At 35.8% G+C, this 23,729-nt stretch overlaps 1 protein-coding gene across 8 annotated transcripts in view; it reads right to left on the bottom strand.

Moving 5' to 3' along the window:
• The window catches only part of UTRN (utrophin), a 525,852-nt gene that overhangs the window by 29,886 nt on the left and 472,237 nt on the right, over positions 1 to 23,729 (bottom strand). For all 8 annotated transcript variants that reach the window (XM_081250822.1, XM_081250827.1, XM_081250825.1 and 5 more), the window contains 3 exons: positions 21,910 to 22,076; positions 20,895 to 21,006; positions 4,280 to 4,416 (listed from right to left, as the gene is read on the bottom strand). In XM_081250822.1, the coding sequence (XP_081106948.1) occupies positions 4,280 to 4,416; positions 20,895 to 21,006; positions 21,910 to 22,076 (416 nt within the window). The remainder of the gene's footprint in view (positions 1 to 4,279; positions 4,417 to 20,894; positions 21,007 to 21,909; positions 22,077 to 23,729) is intronic.

Below are 23,729 nucleotides of genomic sequence, written 5' to 3'. Positions count from 1 at the left end.
GAAGTTCTATCTAAGAAACTGACAAAAGGAACATTGCTTGAATCAGGGCTTGAGACTGGAACTTGATTATTCAGTATCCCTCCTAAACCTGGGGGTACACTCCAACCTCCCAGCACTGCCTAGACATCCCGAAGTCTCCATGTATCCTTTGAAAACAAATGATCCTAATTAAAAGCTAGTTCACACCCTAACCTTTTTTACTGGAGGGGAAGGAAGAGGAGGGAATACTGATGAATGTGGAAATTTAAAATTCTAAAGAAAATTAGTTTTCTAATTAAGTAAAGTCTCCTGCAAAAGCTAATGCTGATTGAAACAAAGAGGAAGGAAAGTTTAAATTATTCTAGATCTACTTGATTCTCCTATTTCTATTACAGATACATACTCAAGAAAAAGTTAATCATCTCATTATCTCCTACTGGGAAGCAAAAGTTGATGTCTGCATAGCAAAGGTTAAAAGAAGATGGAAGGTCATCTTATTGGGATGGAAAACTGAGACTCTTTCGACCTACTTTCAAAAACAGGCATTTATCCAGTCTGTGTTTGTTAGAGAATCTATACTGTAAATAGGCTTAATTACCCATGTATAAAATAGATACAACAACAATGAAACAAAACAGTATTATTCAATAGTCTTTTTACATCACTTTTCATTAACTCTGAAATATGTATGGTAAGTGTCAGGTAAATGATTTGCTATACACTTTCCAAAAAATAGGAACTGCTTGAGAGACCATTTCTAAAATTCAAGTGTACCACAACATTCACTGTGAGCTTTAAATGTAAGAAACATATGTATTTTTTGATGTTAATTGAACTCAGAAAAGCTTTGTGAAACTGCTTAACTGGTTCTTGTAAGGTTAATTCAGTTAGCACAACAGTGATTCACTGAACTAAGATAAGAATGGCAGAGGCAAAAACCTGAATTGAAGTTTCTCAAGAGAGTTTTTTATATATTGTGAAAATTTCTAAGAAAAGAAATAAAGGTTAAAAACCCCCCAAAAGTTTAGGCTTTATTTACTTCAAAGTATCTCGATTTGCAGAAAAAAAATATTAAGTGATAAGCTTTTTCATTTAATTCTAGAAGAGGAAAACTGGACAATATTCTCCCTGCAGTGTTAGAATCTGTGATTAAAGGGGGTTAACAGTAAGACCAATCTATGTGTTAGCCCAGACTTCATAATGCGCTCTCTCCCTGCTTTCCAGAGTGGTGTTTGAACAGTTTGGTTAATCACACACTAATATGGAAGGAATCTGACTCTATTAAATATACGTAATGTTATATAAAATATAACCCAGACTTTCTTTGAAGAACTTCCTGACTCCTTTGGTGCCTTAAATTCTCAGCAGACCGTTCCTCATGCTTCCAACCTTTTTGCCTTCTGAAGTCCATTTCTCCCCAAGCAGAGTAAGTGCAGTCCCAGTGTGCTCTAACATACAAATCTACAATGGCTCCCCACGGCTCTCAAGTAACCTACAAACACCGTGGCATGGCTTACAAGGTCCTTCATTATCTGGTTCTTGCTTTTCTCTCCATTTTCATTACTTGTCACGATTTCCAGCTTCCCATCCCAGTTTCTGAAACAATCTTGTCTTCAGGCTTTTGAAAATGTTTGCCTTGGCTTGAAACTCTCCCTCTCCTCCCCAGGCACCAAACACTGAGCGTTTGGCCCTATTACTCTTTCAGTTCTCCAGGTTAGCTGTCACTTCCTGCCAGTGCAATGCCCCCACAACCATAATTCTACTTACTATGAGTTGGTTCTTGCTACAGTAAGAACTTAAAGAAACATGAAACTCATCTACTCACCTTAACCAATACCAGGGAGAGGTGTCTATTTTACTCCTTTTAATCTTCAAGGAAACCTTTCTGGCCAGTAAATCTCACTCAGTTCTCAAATTTCTTTGTCACTCTTTGAGCCTGTTTCTCAGGTTTATTTTCAACGGTAACTCTTTCATCAAGCTCTACTCATTTATTTTGATTTATTTTTTGAAAAAAAAATCTTGCATAGTTATAAAATTAATCGAATTAGCCTAATCATGGATTTGTTTACCTTCTTTCACTAATTTTCCCATAAATCCCCCCCACACATGCATGTATAATTACTGGATAGGGGATAAGACCTTACATTTTGCAGAGATGAAAGAGAAAGAAGCAAAAGAAAATTCTAGTCAGCTTCATATATAACTTCAAAGCATTTACCACTTTGCTGGTTTTTCTCCAATGTTCTCTTCCCGCAAATAGGAGAATAAATGAAATCAAATTTTTTACTACCCACTCATGTAAATTGTTACACCAGAAGATTAAGTGGCCCTGTACTGGAAAGGGCTCAGTAGAAAAATGAACTATACCGACCCCAAGAACGCATCCTAGGAGTGAAAAAAGAAGAAAACCTGCCCAATGTATCCAGTAACTCATAAATCTTTTCCAAAAACGATCTTGTGACATCTGACTTAATCTTACACTCCTTTTCTTTCTCTTATTTTCCTCTCACTGACAATGCTGATAAATTTATGTTAGCTAAATGAAGCATCTTCAGAGTTATAGCCAAAAATCATAGCGCAAAATTATTTGGCACACTTTTCTGTTCTTTTTTACTTTCACTGAGTCACCCAGAATAGAATGATTGATGTCAGTGATTACTTTGACAGTGAAAGGCAAATTATCAAAATTGCTTAAAAGGAGTTTAAAAGATCTATCTATCTGTATGATTCATATAAAGGATGCAGATATCTGGGACATAAATGGTCCCAAATGGTTTATCCAAAGAGTGAAAGGCACATCACTATTTCAAACCTATCAAAGTATCCTATAAATAAAAGCACTGTGTGATAATTCTATGCTTCAGGCAGCTACTCCAAAGGTTATTTAGATCTGATACCAAGATAAGTAAAATTTTGTCTTTATTAGGAGGTGTTCAGCATAGTTAAGCTATATATTGGATACTAAAACAAATAAGAATGTATTATCATATACTTTTGAAAAAAAAAGAAAAAAAAATCTACCCACAAAACAAAGGACCAAAAATATACCTTTCCTTATGGATTTTAAGTATTTGAGTAGTGTCCTTTAAATTGAAATCGTTTCAATAAACTTTCTTCTAAAATGTACTGTGGAAAAAATGACTGGGAGGCATATATCTTAATTGTACAAAATTTGAAATCAAGCAAAGTTATCAAAAAGTTTGAATTTCTTGGTATGCTTTAAATGAGTATGTGGTATTTTTATCTATATATACAGCTTCTTTATATTTCTTTCTGCTGCATACCCATAATGTTACCTATGGAGGGATAAAAATACCTACTATGCTTTGGCTGTGGTCTTTCTTCTACTTCTTAGCAGTTCAACAAATTAAAAAAAAAAAAAAAAAAACAACTGCACATAAATGTAGCAAAGTCCCTGGTCTATAGGGTTTTATATGGGAAAAAAAAGTTGGACTAAATAGTCTATCCCTCTATTTTGACATCTTTAAAACATGGACTGTCATAACACACTGGACGATTACTATTCTCTGATTATCTCTCATATACACAATAAAATGAATTATGAGTTTTGAAGGTTAAATGTCAACACATTTTTATATGTCTTACTACAATTTTCTGTACTATATAATGAAGGAAACTCCACACTTCACACTTCAGAGCTTCTCTTCTGTAGTTATTTGAGAGGGCATATTTCTGTAACTAGAACTTCACTATTCTTTACGACTAGGCACTCTGCTGATGATTAGCAATAAAAGTTAATTTCCCCCAAGATTCAAGCACAAGAAAATTGCCTTGGCAGGCATATTTATGCTGATATTTTAAAAAAGTGATTCAAAGATTTAAAATCATATTTATTTTGATCTTGATGTATAACTGTTTAGTAATTTAAAATTTGCTCTTGCATTTCTTCTGGCTCACTTTAAAATTTCTTTTTCTTTTCATTTCAGGCTATAAATTGCTATTCTCTGCTTTATAATCCCAAAGTAATTTTGTTACTTGAAGTTTTGTTTCACTTATGTTTGTAAACTCAAATTATATACTTTTAAGAAATTTTGTCTATTTCATTTTAGGAACACAGGCAAAATTAAACCTGGAAGTTTTGCTGTGCCATCAAAAGCAAACAGTCAAAATTCATGTTGTGAAGACTGATTCCAAGTTTATTTTACCTCTTTTAAAATGAAACATTTTACCAAAACACAGATTCTTTTTTGGTATCAGATTTCTCTTTTGTCACTAACATAAAAGTAGCAGATATAAGAGCATATACAAATACAAGTTTTAATAGTAAAATTAAACTTACGTCTCTAAGTTGTCACCTTCAAGAACTGTCTGGACAGGCAGGTAGCCAAGCCGAGGATGTTTGGCAAAGTATTTCTTCGATCTGAACTTATTCTTCAGCACCTTTGTGAAGTCCCGTACATCTTCCCCAGATGTTGTCTGTGAGATTGAAAAAATTACACTTTTCTCATTAAAATGGAAGGAGACAACTATCTACAATCAAATTAGAGTTGATGTAAACTGATGCAATTACATGACCACAGTTTCAGTCGCTTTATGTATTTTTGGAATAGTGCACAAGGTCAAAACACATGGCAATCAGGACTCATCATTAAATATATCCAGCAATTAGTTTACAATTTTAAATTTTCTGTTGAGCATAAACCATAAGTAGATAATTTCCCCAATATGTTAAAAATTGGGCCTAAAAGTAAAATTAGTTTTGGCAATGTTATTGGTTGATTCCTTTCACTAAAAAAGCTGCAATATGTTATTAAACATTTGGTGATGCCGAAGTATTCTCGATATTATATGGTTTTAAATAAGGTGAATAAATCAGGCTGAGCTGAGCTATATATACAGCCTGTACAAGTCAACATAAATTGTAATCTGGAAAAAGAGAAATACACAAGAGAGAAAGAACAGGGCCATACTGGTTCTCTATATTGCAAGAAATACTGTCAGATTCTTTGTTCTTTTCCAACCATACAAACATATAATTATTTGACACAGACTAAATTACTAATGGCGATATAAAATGTGACTTTTTTTTTTTTTTTTTTTTTGCGGTGCGTGGGCCTATCACTGCCGTGGCCCCTCCCACTGCGGAGCACAGGCTCCGGACGCGCAGGCCCAGAGGCCATGGCTCACAGGCCCAGCCGCTCTGCGGCACGCGGGATCCTCCCGGACCGGGGCACGAACCCGTGTCCCCTGCATCGGCAGGCAGACTCTCAACCACTGCACCACCAGGGAAGCCCTAAAATGTGACTTTTTAAAGAAGCATTTCAAGATGATTAGTTACTAATCATTTAGGGTGAGGTGGGCTGGAATCTACCCCAACTCCCAAGCCCTCATCCACTCAATGAACTGTTCTCTGAGCCCCAGTTTTCTACTCTGTATCATCAATTCTAGTTTTTTTCCTTTGGAATATGTTAAACAGACATCAACTTTAGTCCTTTTGAAAGTGTATTTAAAATATTGATGTGTGCAGAACTGAACTGAAACCTTGGTCATCTGACTCCTAGTTGTCTATCCCTTCTACAACTAGACAGACCTCACGCCAACCTCTTTACAAAGCGAAACCAGAGGACTTTTCTATAATAACAGAGTACTAAATATATTGACTTACCAGCCACCTGCTTCCCTCCAGGCCTTGCCCCCTCCCCAGTCTGTCTTTTCCCTCATGACAAGCATGCCCAAGACTCATACAAACTTGTTTTGCAAACAGAAGTTTAACAAAATGTAATTATTTTTTAAAACAACTGAATTGAGTCAACCCTTATGTGGTTTTGTTACTTTCTATTTGCTCCCATTTCACCTAAATATGTCTTCTTCTAGTAAACAGTTAAGGAAACTTTTGATTCTCTAAGTTTGCAGAGCAGAGAGAAAACATAAATCAGCCCAAGCTATTTATACATCAATTTTTACTTTATTTAAAAGGATATGTATAGCAAGCAAAGCCCACATTATCAGTAGGCCTTGCTACCAGACCCACAATATCAAATCTTTTTCCTGAATAACAAAGAAAAAACTATATAATACCTGCAGTTATATAGATACAGACCCTCCCAAATATAAAGTGTAGAAAATGAGCTATTAATGGGAAAAAAAAATCCAAGGCACTCTGTAGAGGAAAAAGGTTTGCTATAAGATGATGGTTTGGGGGTATTAAAATCTAACCAGGCAGAACAGGAGAGAGAAGCAGAACACAGTTGGGAGTAAAGAAGGCAATATTTAGAGACACAATGCCTGGTACAGAGAATAAAGTCAAAAGGATATATCACTACTATAAAGGACATTTGGACTTTTAGCAATGGGTATCACAACCACAGATCATTAAGTTTATACATATGTTTATCCTGAATGTTTTGGTAGAGAGAAAAAAAAGGAAGAAGCTTTCCATGATAGAAATACAGAAAGAAGGCCCCATGCAATAAGCGTTTATGACCCAATTTATTTCTATGTCTGCTCTTAACACACTGTTAATATACAAGGAGATAAAGAAGTAACGGCCTCCAGCTTTTACTTGGTCCATTTCCATCTGGCAATAAGAAGGTTTTTATTGCTCGGGCCAGTGATTTTCAAGTCATATCCAGGTCTTTAACTCAGGCAGCCCTGAGTGGGGTGGCTGGGAGAAAAGGCCAGGTGGGCAAGGCACCGGGCCACTTCCCCAGTCTGCCTCAGCCAGGACAGTGTAAAATACAGTGCCCTTTAGTATATTCATGGCGTTGTGCAACCATCACCACAATCTAATTCTAGAACATCATCATCACCTCAAAAAGAAAGAAAGCCTGTACCGATTAGCAATCATTCCCATCCCTCTCCCCAACCCCATCTCCTCCCCTCAGCCTCTGGCAACCACTAATCTACTTTCTGTTTCTGTGGATTTGTCTATTCTGGACATTTCTTCTAAATGGAATCATATAACATGTGGTCTTTTGTGACTGGCTTCTTCTACTTAGTATAATGTTCTTCTAGCTTATCTCTATTTTGGTTTCATTGTGAACTCTTGCTTGGGAAACAAATGACACATCATTAAAAGTACAAGTCCAATTCCGCATCACACATTCTTTAACTAAATACATTCAGGACATCGAAGAACAAAGCAAAACCAACCGACCAACAGAAAACCCTTCTCTCTCCCACAAAAAAACAAACAAAAAACACCTACCTGCCTCCCAAAAAGTTATAGCAGGGGTTTCAGATAATGCTCAAATTTGATAATTAGAAAAAATGAGTGCATTCTCATATACAGTGCTAATGAGGAAAAAAAACTACCACCAGCAGTTGTAATTTAAGGGCACTAAATTCACTAACGCCATAAACTTTATGCAATATTAAAAGGAAAAGTGAAAAGTAATTCATCCCACAGGAATGTGATTCTTTAGCTGGGATAGAGCCAAGAAAGTGAATTATGCCTATTTTCTCACCAAAAAAGGTTAAAATAGGGTATTCCCTGGCAGTCCAGTGGTGAGGACACTGCACTTCCAATATTGGAGGTGCAGGTTCAATCCCTGGTCAGGGAACTAAGATACTGCATGCCGCGTGGTGTGGCCAAAAAAAAAAAAGGCTTAAATATATTTGTACATATTTGATCTAATTTCCTATCTAATAACAGTACTTAATATTTCTCTGTTTGAAGGTGCTAGAGCAACGGTTTGGTAAAAAGCTAAACAGAGGACCACCCACCTAGCATAATGAATATCATCAAACTCAACTCTGTCTCCATGCTAGTATGCAGACAGAGTTATTCTTCTTCTTTTTAAAGCAAACAACTATTGATATTATGATATGAAGATGAAATCAAAAGGATCATTCATTACTACAGAAATTATCCAGCATTAAGTTATCCATGCATTTCTCGAAAGACTAGGTTTTCACTTATTGCTGTAAGAAAAGAAATAAAACGAACAAAAGACTTTGTAGATCTCATTAGATGTAACGAGGGTAATATATTAGCACAGAAGTCTCACCTTATAAATAGCTTTCCTTCAATCTTTTTTTTTTTACTGTCAAGGGCAGTGAGAGTATCATCACTATTTTGACCCAAAAGGAAACTGACACTAAGGCTTTCAGGGATTCAGATTGACAAGGTCAGTAAGGCAAGAGCTGCTCTTGCAAACCCGGGTCTTTTCACCATACCAGAGCTATATCACCTCTCCATGAAAAACGGAGCAGTCTTAAGTCTTGTAAGAAAAAGAAGCCATAGCCATTGACTAAACTATTATTATAGTCTGAATTTTGCCTTTATTTTAAATAAAGTACTACTAAGATACCCTGTGGCTGATTTTTACAAAATTTATATTGAAATGTCATTTTATAACTTTTTTTTTTTTTTTTTTTTTTTTTTGCTGTACGCGGGCCTCTCACTGCTGTGGCCTCTCCCGTTGCGGAGCACAGGCTCCGGACACACAGGCTCCGCGGCCATGGCTCGCGGGCCCAGCCGCTGCGCGGCATGTGGGATCTTCCGGGATAGGGGCACGAACCCGTGTCCCCTGCATCGGCAGGCGGACTCTCAACCACTGCGCCACCAGGGAAGCCCTCATTTTATAACTTTTAACTTGCATATATAAGAAATGTTCAGTGCAAGCACAATTAGAAAAAAAAAATACACATGAAAGAGAAAAATTAAAATTGCCAGCTCTTTTGTCACCCAGAGATAACCACTCTTAAAATGGTTGTAATTGGACTGTTTTATTTTTTAATCCTCTTTATTGCAAAATAAAACACAGATGTATAAAACTATATACAACAGGCACCTGGTTTAATAAAATAAATTATATGGTGAATACCATCCAGTCAGGAAATTAAACTTTGTTGGACATTTCAGAAGCCTCATTCCAGTCATAACCCCTTCCCACCTCTCTAAAACCAGCATCCTCATTTTTATAATAATAATTTCCTTGTGTTTTAAAAATAGTTTCATCACTCCAATGTCTGTCTCTAGATACTATAGTTTAGTCTAGCTCATTTTTAAAAATCTGATATATTTTAAGTCACTTTTAATCTACCAGATTTCTTCTTCATACTTGCCATTTCATTACAATTTATCTATTGGAAACTCAGGCAGTTCAACCTGTAAAGTTTTCAAGAGTAGGATTTTGCTGGTTGCATATTTTTGGTGCAGTTTAGCATGTTCCTTTGGATATCCTGCAAATTGGCAGCTGGATCCAGAGAATGCATGAGACTCAGTGAGACTCAGGTTTGCTCTTTTGGCAAGATTATTGGTGGTGTTTGGTAGGATTATAGGAGACACATGATGTGTGGTCATCTCTCTTATATAATCCTAGTAGCTTTCATGCTAAATGCCTATATCCATCCAATGAGGGCTTTAAAATGGTGATATTCTAATTCTACCATTCATTTTTAGTTGAAAAAAAATTTTTAAGGACATCCCCCTCATCCATTTAGTCACTCAATAGTACAGTTCATTCAGGAAAGCCAGGATTACATGTTTGATTTTTCTCTTTTATTGACCAATTTTCCCTGTAATGAATTGGTTTCCTACCATCTTCCAAAGAAGACCAATTTTAAATTATTTTAAAATATCATTATGAATTCATAGATTAACATATTTGATGAGTTTTGATCTACTGCAATTACTGTTGACCCTTGAACACCATGGGTTTGAATGACGCGGGTCCACTCATACACAGATATTTTTCACTAAATATGTACTACAGCACCACACAAACTGTGGATGTGGAGGGCCCACTGTAAAGGTTACATGGATTTTCCACTCTCCAGGGGGTTGCTCCTCCTAACCCCCGAGTTGTTCAAGGGTCAACTATATTATCATTATTGAAGCTCAAACTGTCCCATCTTTGGCCAGTAGGAGCCTCTTCCTTGTTGTCCCATTTAGTTTAAGTTCTACTGGTAACAATATAGTTAATGCTCTCCATCAGTCCATAGGATGTTATGTCTCTAGTTACTTTGGTTGTCTAAGCCTGGTCTCTAAAAAATTCCCCAAGAAGTGCTCATAGGACCAATATTACCTGAGCTCTTACATGTTGATGATGCTTTTCCTGTGTCCTTTGCTAGTTACTAGAAAGTTGGTTTTGCTGGATATGAAATCCTTAGTTCATATATTTTTCCCTTGAGTTTCTTAAGTATGTTCCTCCATTTTCTTTTGGTATAAAGTATTGCAGTTGAAAAGTCTGATGGTTATTTAATTTTCTTTCCTTTTTAAGTCATTTTTTCCTTTTGTTTAAATGACCAAAGGATTTTTTTTAAGTCCATTAATTTTACCAGAATATGCCATAGTGTTGATCATTCTGAGTTAGTGTTCTCAGGCATAATATACTCTTTCAGTATACAGATTCACTTTTTCTTGTTCTTCTGGGTTTTTTTTTTTTTTTTTTTTTTTTGAGGGAGGAAAGATTTTCTTCAAAAAAAATTTTTGGGAAGTAGAATTGATTAATTTTCCTTCTTTTTAAATTTTATTTTATTTTATTTTTTACCTTTGCCCCCCCCCCCCACCATGAGGCATGCAGGATCTTAGTTCCCCAACCAGAGATCAAACCCATGCCCCCTGCAGTGGAAGTATGGAGTCTTAGCCACTGGACCGCCAGGGAAGTCCCTTTAATTTTAATTTTTAGTGTTTGTTCTACCTTACCTTGGGTTTCTTCTTCAGGGACTCATATTATCCATACTTCCAGTCCGTTTTTTTTCTTGGCCTGTCTTCAGTATTTGTCATTTTCTCTTGAATCTCTTATATTGCTTTCTTCACTTCTTTTTAAGTTTTAAGGTTTGCCTCTTATTCACCTTCTATTTCTTTTATGGTATTTATCTGCTCTGTTTATTAAGACTAAAATTAATTAGTCTTAATTTCTGAAATTATTTTTCTTTTATTTCTAACTCTTTCCTATGTTCTGTCACCCCAAAATATGCCAAAGGGGTGTATTGATTAGTTTAAATTAAAGTTAATTGAGAAACAGCCAGGGCAAGAACAGTCTGACCCTATGCTTTGTCCCCCTGAAAGCAGGAAATAATCTCCCATGTAAAAGGTACCCTCCCTGCACCAGGACACAGAGAAACATCCTTATGGCTAGAAATAGGGAATTCAAGGCTGAGAAAGCTGTGGGAACCATCTGCTTAGATTCTTCAGTAATTGTTAGCCAAGCCTAAGTTTCTTTGTCTTGTCGGTTCTTCACAAAGTTATTGGGTTTTTTTTTTTTTTGCCTAAAAGGTACAAAACTGCCTGCTCTGGTCACTTCTTTGAGTCTCTCATATGCACAAAATTAAAACTTTGATTTTCTCTTGTTAGTTTGTCTCACGTCAATTTAATTATTAGACCAGTCAGAAGAACCTAGACGGGTAGAGGTAAATTTTTTCTTCCCCAACAGTATGTTGCAAGTTTTGTGACTGGTGGTGGTTTGTTACCACCTAGATTTATTTGGGGGATATCCCATTACTTGTTTTGTTGTAAGTGTTATCCAGAGGTTTGGTTTTGCTGTCTAGATCTCTGTCCCTTTTTATGTAACTACTTTACAAATGCGAAGAAAATGGCAAAGGCAAAAGAGATTGAAAATTCTGAAGCCACTGCTACCACCATCTCCCCCAAATCCTTCTGGACTCATTTTTAACAAGCACATAAGAACTCTCATATCCAAATGAGGACTGTCCTTCAAATTGTCATTTTTGGAAATCTAATGAAGGTGACTCACAGTGAAAACCATTTAAAAACTGAACCTACACAGACAAGTGGGTATGTGAACACTTTAAAATATACTTTCCTCTGTTATGCTGCTATTAAGAAGCAGTGAGATAATAACAAAAACTTATTTGGATAATGCTAAGTAGTTAGTTCTTGACTTGCTCCCCACCAACTAGTACAAATCAATTATTTAAAAAGTGTTGCTGAATTATAAAATGTAGCCTGGGGTAAGTCTGTCCATGTAACTCTCTACCCAAATCCCAAAAAATCCTGTGTAAGCTGGTATGAGATGATTTTTCACTCTTGAGTTCTATTTTGCCAACCAAAGTTGGGGGTATTTTGAATTTTTTTCTGTTTTACTCCTTGACTGGGGACAAATATAGACTTCATATAGAGCAAAATTTAGAGTTACAGAACTACAAATAAAAAAAACAAAACCATATTCATTTTAAATCTCCTCAAAATTTCTTTGGTCAATTCATGACATGGGATGGCACTATTACCTAATTTCTTAACAAATACTCCCAACATTAGACTTTTAACTTAACTACAAATATGCATAAGTTATAGACAGAGGAAAACAAGGAAGAACAAGGAGGAAAACCAAGATTACATAAGAAACAACACAGTCTTTGGCACATGAGTAGAATAATTATTATTATTTGGATCATGCACAAATACAAAAATCATTGTTGAACAATACCCTCATTAGCAGGAATTACATCTTACATATAGAAGTCAATAGTCCCAAACGATACATGTATACTTCTAAAGAGAACATTTCATTATCATAGGGCTTATCTTAAAGACGTTCCAATAGTTTTTAAAAAATTGCAAAACAACCTCTCAGTTTTGCTTTAAGTTTCCTAGATTTCAACAAGTTGAAATTCAGACACACTGAATTCTATAGGTAGGATGAAATTAGTAAGATAAGCTCAGAGTCTTTCCAGTTCTAATGGAAAAATATGAAACTAAAATATTAGCATTAACAGAATCATCAAAGGGTCAAGAATAAGTAATGAGTTAACTAAAGTAAAATGGATTTTGCTCAAATGTCACCTTAAAAGCTAACAACAGGGCTTCCCTGGTGGCACAGTGGTTAAGAATCCACCTGCCAATGCCAGGGACACGGGTTCGAGCCCTGGTCCGGGAAGATCCCACGTGCCACAGAGCAACTAAGCCCATGCACCACAACTACTGAGCCTGCACTCTAGAGCCCGTGAGCCATAACTATGAAGCCTGTGTGCCACAACTACTAAAGCCCGCGTGCCTAGAGCCCGTGCTCCACAACAAGAGAAGCCACCGCAATGAAAAGCCTGCGCACCACAACGAAGAGTAGCCCCCACTTGCTGCAACCAGAGAAAAAAGACCCTGCGCAGCATCGAAGACCCAATACAGCCAAAAATAATAAAATTAAATTAAAAAAGTAAAAAAAAAAAAAGCTAACAACAATGTAAATGCACTCAACTTACTGGGAAAATAATGTAAGTGGGCAAGAACCGAAAGCCCACCTTAGGATGCTGAGATCAGAGAAAGAGCAATGAGGCTGTGCTTTCAGCATATTGGCAAACATCCCAAGTCTCATCTGAAGAAGTAAGAAACAAACTACAATAACTCAATGGAGAGCTTTCCAAAGAATGAATCAGCATTTTCTATATGTGATGTTTATAGTCTTACTAATACATTGATGCTGGCAGGGGTGGAGAGGGTTGGACAAAACAACTATTTCTAGTTTTTTCCTTTGTTCTTTTTGTTTTTGTTTGTTTCTTGCCAACCATATACAGTTGTAAAGAAAAGGTGTTATTTCACTTTTAACTTTAAAAAGAAAACTTTTTCTATTTTTTCAGTAGAAAACTGATTTTTCTATATTTTCTAAAAATACTGAAAATACGAAATCTTGGGGTTTTTCTATTTTATTTCTTTTTTTATACAGCAGGTTCTTATTCGTTATCTATTTTATACATATTAGTGTATATATACCAATCCCAATCTCCCAATTCATCCTACCACCCTCCTCCCCTGGCTTTCCCCCGTTGGTGCCATACATTTGTTCTCTACAAATGTGTCTCTATTTCTGCCTTACAAACCGATTCATCTGTACCGTTTTTCTAAATTCCACATACATGCTTTAATGTATGATATTGTTTTTCTCTTTCTGGCTTACTTCACTCTGTATGACAGTCTCTAGGTCCATCTACATCTCTGCAAATGACCCAATTTCGTTCCTTTTTATGGCTGAGTAATATTCCATTGTATATATATATATATATATATATATATATATATATATATATATATATATATATGTACACACACTCCACATCTTCTTTATCCATTCGTCTCTCAATGGGCATTTAGGTTGCTTCCATGACCTGGTTATTGTAAATAGTGTTCAATGAACATTGGGGTACATGTGTCTTTGAATTATGGTTTTCTCAGGGTATACGCCCAATAGAGGGATTGCTGGGTCATGCAGTAATTCTATTTTTAGTTTTTTAAGGAACCTCCATACTGTTCTCCATAGTGGCTGTATCAATTTACATTCCCACCAACAGTGCAAGGGGGTTCCCTTTTCTCCACACCCTCTCCAGGATTTGTTGCTTGTAGATATTCTGATGATGCTCATTCTAACCTGTGTGAGGTGATACCTCATTGTAGTTTTGATTTGCATTCCTCTAATAATTAGTGATGTTGAGCAGGTTTTCAGGTGCCTCTTGGCCATCTGTAAGTCTTCTTTGCAGAAATGTCTGTTTAGGTCTTCTGCCCATTTTTTGATTGGGTTGTTTGTTTTTTAAATATTGAGATGCATGAGTTGTTTATATATTTTGGAGATTAATCCTTTGTCCATTGATTCATTTGCAAATATTTTCTCCCATTCTGAGGGCTGTCTTTTCATCTTGTTTATAGTTTCCTCTGCTGTGCAAAAGCTTTTAAGTTTCATTAGGTCCCATTTGTTTATTTTTGTTTTTATTTCCATTACTCTAGGAGGTGGCTCAGAAAAGATCTTGCTGTGATTTATGTCACAGAGTATTCTTCCTATGTTTTCCCCTAGGAGTTTTATAGTGTCTGGCCTTACATTTAGGTCTTTAATGCATTTTGAGTTTACTTTTGTGTATGGTGTTAGGGAGTGTTCTAATTTCATTCTTTTACATGTAGCTGCCCAGTTTTCCCAGCACCACTTATTGAAGAGAGTGTCTATTCTCCATATATCCTTTCCTCCTTTGTCATAGATTAGTTGACCATAGGTGTGTGGGTTTATCTCTGGGCTTTCTATCCTGTTCCGTTGATCTATATTTCTGTGTTTGTGCCAGTACCACATTGTCTTGATTATTGTAGCTTTGTAGTATAGTCTGAAATCAGGGAGTTTGATTCCTCCAGCTCCATTTTTTTCCCTCAAGATTGTTTTGGCTATTTGGGGTCTTTTGTTTCTCTGTACAAATTTTAAGATTTTTTGTTCTAGTTCTGTAAAAAATGCCTTTGGTAATTTGATAGGGATTGAATTGAATCTGTAGATTGCTTTGGGTAGTATAGCCATTTTCACAATATTGATTGTTCCAATCCAAGAGCATGGTATATCTCCCCATCTGTTTGTGTCGTCTTTGATTTCTTTCATCCGTGTCTTATAGTTTTCTGGTCTTTTACCTCCTTAGGTAGGTTTATTCCTAGGTATTTTATTTTTTTTGTTGCAGTGGTAAATGGGATTGTTTCCTTAATTTCTCCTTCTGATATTTCGTTGTTAGTGTAGAGGGATGCAAGAGATTTCTGTGCATTAATTCTGTATCCTGCAACTTTACCAAATTCACTGATTAGCTCTAGTAGTTTTCTGGTGGCATTTTTAGGATTATCTATGTATAGTATCATGTCATCCACAGTGAGTTTTACTTCTTCTTTTCCAATCTGTATTCCTTTTATCTCTTTTCCTTCTCTTATTGCCGTGGTTAGGACTTCCAAAACTATGTTGAATAATAGTGGTGAGAATGGACACCCCTGTTTTGTTCCTGATCTTAGAAGAAATGCTTTCAGTTTTTCACCACTGAGAATGTTGTTTGCTGTGGTTGGTCATATATGGCCTTTATTATGTTGAGGTAGGTTCCCTCTATGGCCACTTTCTGGAGAGTTTTTATCATAAGTCAGTGTTGAATTTTGTCAAAAGCTTTTTCTGCATCTATTGAGATGATCATATGGTTTTTATTCCTTAATTTGTTAATATGGTGTATCACATTGATTGACTTGTATATATTGAAGAATCTTTGCATCCCTGGGATAAATCCCACTTGATCATGGTGTATGACCCTTTTAATGTGTTGTTGGATTCTGTTTGCTAGTATTTTCTTGAGTATTTTTGCATCTATATTCATCAGTGATATTGGTCTGTAATTTTCCTTTTTTGTAGTATCTTTGGTTTTGTATCAGGGTGATTGTGGCCTCATAGAATGAGTTTGGGAGTGTTCCTTCCTCTGCAATTTTTTGGAAGAGTTTGAGAAGGATGGGTGTTAGCTCTTCTCTAAATGTTTGATAGAATTCAACTGTGAAGCCATCTGGTCCTTGACTTTTGTTTGTTGGAAGATATTTAATCAGTTTCAGTTTCATTACTTGTGATTGGTCTGTTCATATTTTCTATTTCTTCCTGGTTCAGTCTTGGAAGGTTATACCTTTCTAAGAATTCATGCATTTCTTCCAGGTTGTCCATTTTTTTGGCATAGAGTTGATTGTAGTAGTCTCTTATGATGCTTTGTATTTCTGCAGTATCCAGTGTAACTTCTTTTTCATTTCTAATTTTAGTTTTATTGCTCTTTGCTATTGTTTTCTTTGTTTCTGTTTCATTTATTTCTGCTCTGATCTTTATGATTTCTTTCCTTCTACTATGGGTTTTGTTTTTTCTTCATTCTCTAGTTCCTTTAGGTGTTAGGTTAGATTGTTTATTTTAGATTTTTCTTGTTTCTTGAGGGAGGATTGTATTGCTATAAACCTCCCTCCTAAAACTGCTTTTGCTGCATCCCATAGGTTTTGGATTCTCGTGTTTCTGTTGTCATTTGTCTGTAGGTGTTTTCTGATTTCCTTTTTGATTTCTTCAGTGATCTCTTGGTTATTTAGTAACGTATTGTTTAGCCTCCATGAGTTTATGTTTTTTACTTTTTTTTCCTGGTAATTGATTTCTAATCTCATAGTGTTGTGGTCAGAAAAGATGCTTGATATGATTTCAATTTTCTTAAATTTACTGAGGCTTGATTTGTGACCCAAGATGTGATCTATCCTGGAGAGTGTTCCATGTGCACTTGAGAAGAAAGTGTAATCTCCTGTTTTTGGATGGAATGTTCTATAAATATCAATTAAATCTATCTGGTCTATTGTGTCATTTAAAGCTTGTGTTTCCTTATTAATTTTCTGTCTGGATGATCTGTCCATTGGTGTAAGTGAGGTGTTAAATTCTCCCACTATTATTGTGTTACTGTCGATTTTCTCTTTTATAGCTGTTAGCAGTTGCCTTATGTATTGAGGTGCTCCTATGTTGGATGCATATATGTTTATAATTGTTATATCTTCTTCTTGGATTGACCCCTTGATCATTATGTAGTGTCCTTCCTTGTCTCTTGTAATTCTTCATTTTAAAGTCTATTTTATCTGATATGAGTATTGCTACTCCAGCTTTCTTTTGATTTCCATTTGCATGGAATATCTTTTTCCATCCCCTCACTTTCAGTCTGTATGTGTCCCTAGGTCTGAAGTGGGTCTCTTGTAGAAAGCATATATATGGGTCTTGATTTTGTATCCATGCAGCAAGCCTGTGTCTTTTGGATGAAGCATTTAATCCATTCACATTTAAGGTAGTTATTGATATGTATGTTCCTATGACCATTTTCTTAATTGTTTTGGGTTTGTTTTTGTAGGTCCTTTTCTTCTTTTGTGTTTCCCACTTAGAGAAGTTCCTTTAGCATTTGTTGTAGAGCTGGTTTGGTGGTGCTGAATTCTCTTAGCTTTTGCTTGTCTGTAAAGCTTTTGGTTTCTCCATCGAATCTGAATGAGATCCTTGCCAGGTAGAGTAAACTTGGTTGTAGGTTCTTCCCTTTCATCACTTTAGGTATATCATGCCACTTCCTTCTTGCTTGTAGAGCTTTTGCTGAGAAATCAGCTGTTAACCTTATGGGAGTTCCCTTGTAAGATATTTGTTGTTTTTCCCTTGTTGTTTTTAATAATTTTTCTTTGTCTTTAATTTTTGTCAATTTGATTACTATGTGTCTTGACGTGTTTCTCCTTGGGTTTATCCTGTATGGGACTCTCTGTGTTTCCTGGACTTGGGTGGCTATTTCCTTTCCCATGTTAGGGAAGTTTCTGACTATAATCTCTTTAAATATTTTCTTGGGTCCTTTCTCTCTCTCTTCTCTTTCTGGGACCCCTATAATGCGAATGTTGATGCATTTCATGTCCCAGAAGTTGAAATTTTGTTTTATATCCCTATATATTAACCAATATTGACAGGAACATACTTGAACCTGATACTTTAAAAGTAACACGTACTTGTTAAAAACCGCAAAAATGTAATACAATCTGTTTTAAGTGTTGTTAACTTTTAATAAGCCGTTTCCGGTCCTCCTCTCTTCTCACCAAAATCTCAACAAAACTCTCAGAACAAACTAGTCCTGTCCAAACTCAGTTCATAAGCAGAGAATTTTGCAATGATTCCATCCCTAACAATTTGAATGCTGGGAGTAGCTGATGTTGCTGACCTTTATAGCAATAAAATTTTACAAATATCTCATCCCTTCTACCTGAGTTAACATGACTCTCAAACCATCTTCTTATCTGGGCTAATGCTTCAGTTCCTGATAGCTATATTTACCAGTGGGTAAGTACTCTCTCTATTGACTTTCCCCACTTCCCCACTTTTCCTACGTGGATTGTGCCACTGCCCCACAGCAGATGCATACAGCCTCTAATTACTTTTCTTTCCTGTTAGCTGTTAGCATGACTCTGTGTTCTACTTATGAACACATTCCCCTACATATTGTTCATAACTGCAATTTCATATTGCAGTTATGAATGAGATGAGGACTGTTGCTCCCATGATAACACCATCTCCCCTACAATCCTCTCCATCATGGGCTGTAAAATCAAAGGCCAAGAATAAAGGAGGTTTACACTATTTCCCCCTTAGCCTCAGCTTTAATATCTACTAAAATCGATATGCCTATCCATTCCCCTTTGACAGCACTTGGCCAGACGCCGCTATCATCTGTCACTTCTAAAGATAAACTGATGATCTTCTAAACACCATCTCATCTCCAAAACCTCCTGTGTCCTACTTCTATCACATACTGGGGTCTGCCCACACGTCAAGCTTCATCATAACTCAAAACATCTTTCAATCCCAAATCTTTAACTTGGAAAAACCTTTCACTAACTCAAACCTTCTGACTCTTACTCCTAATTCTTGCCCCCATCATCTTGATCTCTAGCCCCTCAACCCCCTTTGGTTTCTTCAACATGAGGATAGCCCAAATCAATCCCAGTATCATTAACATCTTTGAATTGTTCAGCCCATGGCCTTCAATCTTACCTACCATCTTTTAATTTCAAAGCCATTGAGCAATGATGGAGTCACGGACTGCAAATCCTTGCCAACCAACCTCAGCTGCACTTTTGTGGCAATGGAGCAGTCAATTTACTCACCTCTTGGTGACTCATGCTTGCCCCCAGTAGCATTTCCAAGTGGTTCCCCTTTTCATTCATATTTAACCCTATTCAGCTCTCTCTCACTGTCAGCAATTGCATGAACTCTTATAAGTCATATGTGAAATTCATCACCCTCACTCTCTAATTTAAAGAGCTATCTACTTTATGCCCTACCATATAAAAATGCTTCGAATTTGAATTAAATTTGGTTATTTACAACAGAGAATATAGACTTTAAAAAAATCCAATTATGGTAATTTTCACTGTGAAATTAAATGATCATAAACTCTTATTCCAATAAAAAGAAACTTAAAATTTGAATATCTTTAATATAAAATGTAATTATTTTTAGAATAAATGTTAATCCCAGAATTCAAACATACAGTGCACAGGTAACAAGAAAAAAATTTGAATATTATCTTGCTCCATAAGCTTACTTATTCTTCAAAAAATATATATAGTCCTGTTGAATCTGTCCACATAAAGACCTCTTTTTCTCTTTCATTATATTTTTTCTGTATCTCTAGTCCCCAGCAAAATGCCTGGTATATAACAGGTACTCAACAAATATAATATTCCAGCAAGCATACAGAAAATTCCCCAAATGGAGTTAAACCACTAAATCCATGCCACTAACTTTGAACAAATCCTTACCTTCTCTAAGACTTTATCTTTTTTTTAAAATAAATAAGGATGAGTTAATTTCTTAGACTCTTTCCAGCTTTAATATTCTATAAATAGTATTTATAATGTCAGATATGAACACATTTGGCTTTTATGTACCAGAATTAACCAAGCATAGTAAGAAAAGTATGAGTCATCCTTGTCCCAAGGAATTAAAAAGATAGTTGAGGAGGCAAAAACACCAACACAGAAAACAATACAAGATAACACAGAATCAAATACTAACTGGTAGAGTAGGGGCTACTGTTAGAGGCCACAGAATGATGTGTTTTGGTGAGGGGAAGCTGGAAGAATTTGGGAAGATTTCACACACTAAGTAAGAGTCAAGCAGTTTTTGTGAAAAAGTGGGATTTGAACGAATGGAGAAATAATGGTAGCAAGCATTAAATACAGTCTATGTCGGGCTTCCCTGGTGGCGCAGTGGTTGAGAGTCCGCCTGCCGATGCAGAGGACACAGGTTTGTGCCCCGGTCCAGGAAGATCCCACATGCCGCGGAGCGGCTGGGCCCGTGAGCCATGGCCGCTGAGCCTGCGTGTCCGGAGCCTGTGCTCCGCAATGGGAGAGGCCACAACAGTGAGAGGCCCGCGTAGCACAAAAAAAAAAAAAAAAAAAAAAGAGTTTGCTACCAAGAATGCTACATTTAATATTAAAATACAGATACAAATAAAATTTTATAAATTAATTTTTCTGAAAAAAGTATAATTGTTTTGTGCTAATAAATTCAACATAATGTATTTGCTTAAAAGAAAACAAAGCAACAAAAAATATATGGTTAAGTTATCTTGAAAGGGATTTTTTTTCCAAGTAAAGTTAAGTCTAAATAAACTGAATACTTTTAGACACTAGCTAATTCAAAAGCAATATGTTAAAGCAAAACCAAATAAACGAACACTGGCTCAGTACTCACAGGTATACAATATTCCACCATTGGGTAATGTAATTTGTGACCTTTTGCTGTTCGACCCGAAAAAAAGCAACTCTGGCAGACATCATAGTTAAAATGCTTTAGGCTTCTATACCTAGAGAGAAGAAAGGAAAATTCATTGGCTTGAAAGCCTATTATATAGTCCAAAACACTCACTTGTGGTAAGGAATTTCATTCATCCAAATCACCATGAAAATAAAAGTTATATTGGCTACAAATGTGGAATTTGCTTATTTAGTATTTTAGCTCCAAATTAGAAGAACGAGAATCTTAAATTTCACAAAGGAAATTAAGGAAACCATCTCCCAAGTGAGAAAAAAAGCAAATTTTTGTAGTTGAAGTCTCTAAGACATGTTTTCATCTGTTTCAACCTAATGAGAAGACAAATATCCATGTTAGAAGATTTTCTGTAATGTTTGAACATGAATGCAAAACAAAAGAAGAAAAAAGAGTTATGTTTATTAGCTTGACACAACAAAATTTAAAATATCACTTATACCATCAATAAAAAATGAGTTTCAAAATTCCCTGACAAAGGCTTCTTGTGTGAAAGTCGGGTTAATGTAGTTCATGCCAAACTTGGCCGAAGTAACATGAAGTCATTTGATTACTTCTCAGTTAGTATTTAAATGCTAAACTCCTGCTTACCAAGTTTGACCCCAAAGTCTTAGAAAATCACCAAATTCCATCAGGGTCATATATGCATAATGAGTCATGCAATTATTATTCATGAACACTTCTGTAACCTATATAAATAGAAACTCAGAAAGATCTGGAGCAAAACAGTATAAATAACAATAATAAAATAAGCTTCACGTATTGGCTCTTTGAGGGAATGCCATTTTCAGTTGGACTGAATGTGCTAAAAGCATCCCATTTCTTCAGGAGGCAAACCCCCAAATGGGAATAAGTGGGAAGGAATGATGGACATACACTGAAACTATACAAACAGAACAGAAAATAGCCTCCTACCACCACTGGTAGTAAATCAGCCTACCTGAATCCAACAATTGGACATTCTTTACAGATGTTGCATTTGGCCTGATGTTTTGCAGTCTCAGCTGCTGCCACTCGATGTAGAACCGGCAGCCAAACCATGGACTGTGGTTCCAGACGCATCCAGTCTACAAACTCTTTCACACTTATCTCTGGCTTGTTGTTATTCTGGTGAAGAAACAAAAATGTTAAAAGTGAAGAAAATGTCTTCATTTAAATTGCAACAGGTGTTCCTGCTTCAAAATCTTCTGAAAATCTGTATAAAAGTAAAAAGAGAGTTTATATAACTCTTTCTAGGTCAGTTAAATCACTAAATATTTAAGGTTCTTCAAGGAAAAAAAATTCTAAAATTTAAAAAGAGAAAAAGAAGAAATTGTCATTATGAAGAAGAAAAAAATCGCAATACCTTAATAGACTTAGATTTTAAAAAAAGAATCAAAACCCACACAGTTCTAGGTACTCTTCACATAGATATTTTAAAACTATAAAACTCATTCATCTAAAACAGTAAACATCTGAGAAAGTAAAGACTCACTGATAACTTCCTAAACTTGAAGGCCATTATAAACGCCAATAAAAACTGTTATCTCATTGTCCTGCTCCAGCCCTGTTACATCATACCAGGAGCACATTACGATGAATATACTTTGCAGGATTTCCAAATGTATCAATGATAAATTGTATGAAATGTCTTGGTTTCTCTTTAAATCTTAATACTAAGTAATTTTCACTTGTGCAAAGTTAAATTCGTACCAATGTCCTACTCCTGCTGTTGTCAAGGTCATTCTATGAACCAGAACATATGAGAATCATATTTAGAACTTTCACTTGGTAATTTTTGTATCTCTAAAACAAGAAAAAGGGCCATTATAAAATGTAATAAACCATAACATCAATTCTTCTTAAAGAGATGGTGTGAGCATTTTTCTCCTCAGCAATGATAAATCACTAGACATGCCTTGGCAAAATATCTGTAGGCTTGTATTTTATGCATACTTATAACATTGGTAGAAGCATTTCTAAAATGCTTCTCTATACAGTAAGCATCCGAAAAGAAACTAACGTGCTTTTCCAGTTTAATATCAGTAACTGAGATCAGTATAAAACTTGTGTACATCATTCTCCTTTTGTACATATGTTCTCAAAGAAAAGAGTGCAATTTCAATAACATCTTTAATTTACATTACATTTAAAAAAATCTTGCCTACAAGGAGGTCAGGGCATTTTTATTCATTTATTTAGCAAACATCTATTAAGCAGCTATGATGTTCAAGGCACTGTACATAGGGATACAATAGTAAAAAGAAAGAAACAGTCCTTGTTCATGGAGCTTAGGTTTATATAAAAGAAAAAAATCACTAAACAAGTAGGTATATAATTCAGTATGTTTTGATTATCAATTTTAATGAGCATGATAAGAAGGCAGAGGAGATTCAGGTGAATAGAGTAGGGACACATAACCTCATCTGAAGGAGTCATAGAAGGATTTTCAGCAGATGTGAGATTTAAGGGAAGATCTAAAGAATGAATAAGGATTAGCAATGTCAAGGGAGTTTGTGGGTGGAGGGTAAGGAAGAACATTCTAAACAGAGGGCACATGTCCAAAGGCACTAGGGCCGGAATAAAGGAACTAAAACAGCACGGCTGGAAAGCTCAAGGGGACCAGTGGTATAAGATGAGGCTGGGGCAAAAGCAGGGCCAAATCACAGCAATCTAATGGCACATGTTAAAGATTTGAGGTTTTAACCCTTGAGGAACAGTAAGTCTCCTTGAGGGGGTTGCTGTTCCTTGAATCAAATGTGCCTTAAGAAATAAAATAAA

The sequence above is a fragment of the Mesoplodon bidens genome, assembly GCF_964165515.1.
Source record: "Mesoplodon bidens genome assembly, chromosome: 12".
In the NCBI taxonomy this organism is placed as follows: domain Eukaryota; kingdom Metazoa; phylum Chordata; class Mammalia; order Artiodactyla; family Ziphiidae; genus Mesoplodon; species Mesoplodon bidens.
Note: the sequence above shows the minus strand (reverse complement) of the source record. Positions and strands in the feature narration are given on the sequence as shown.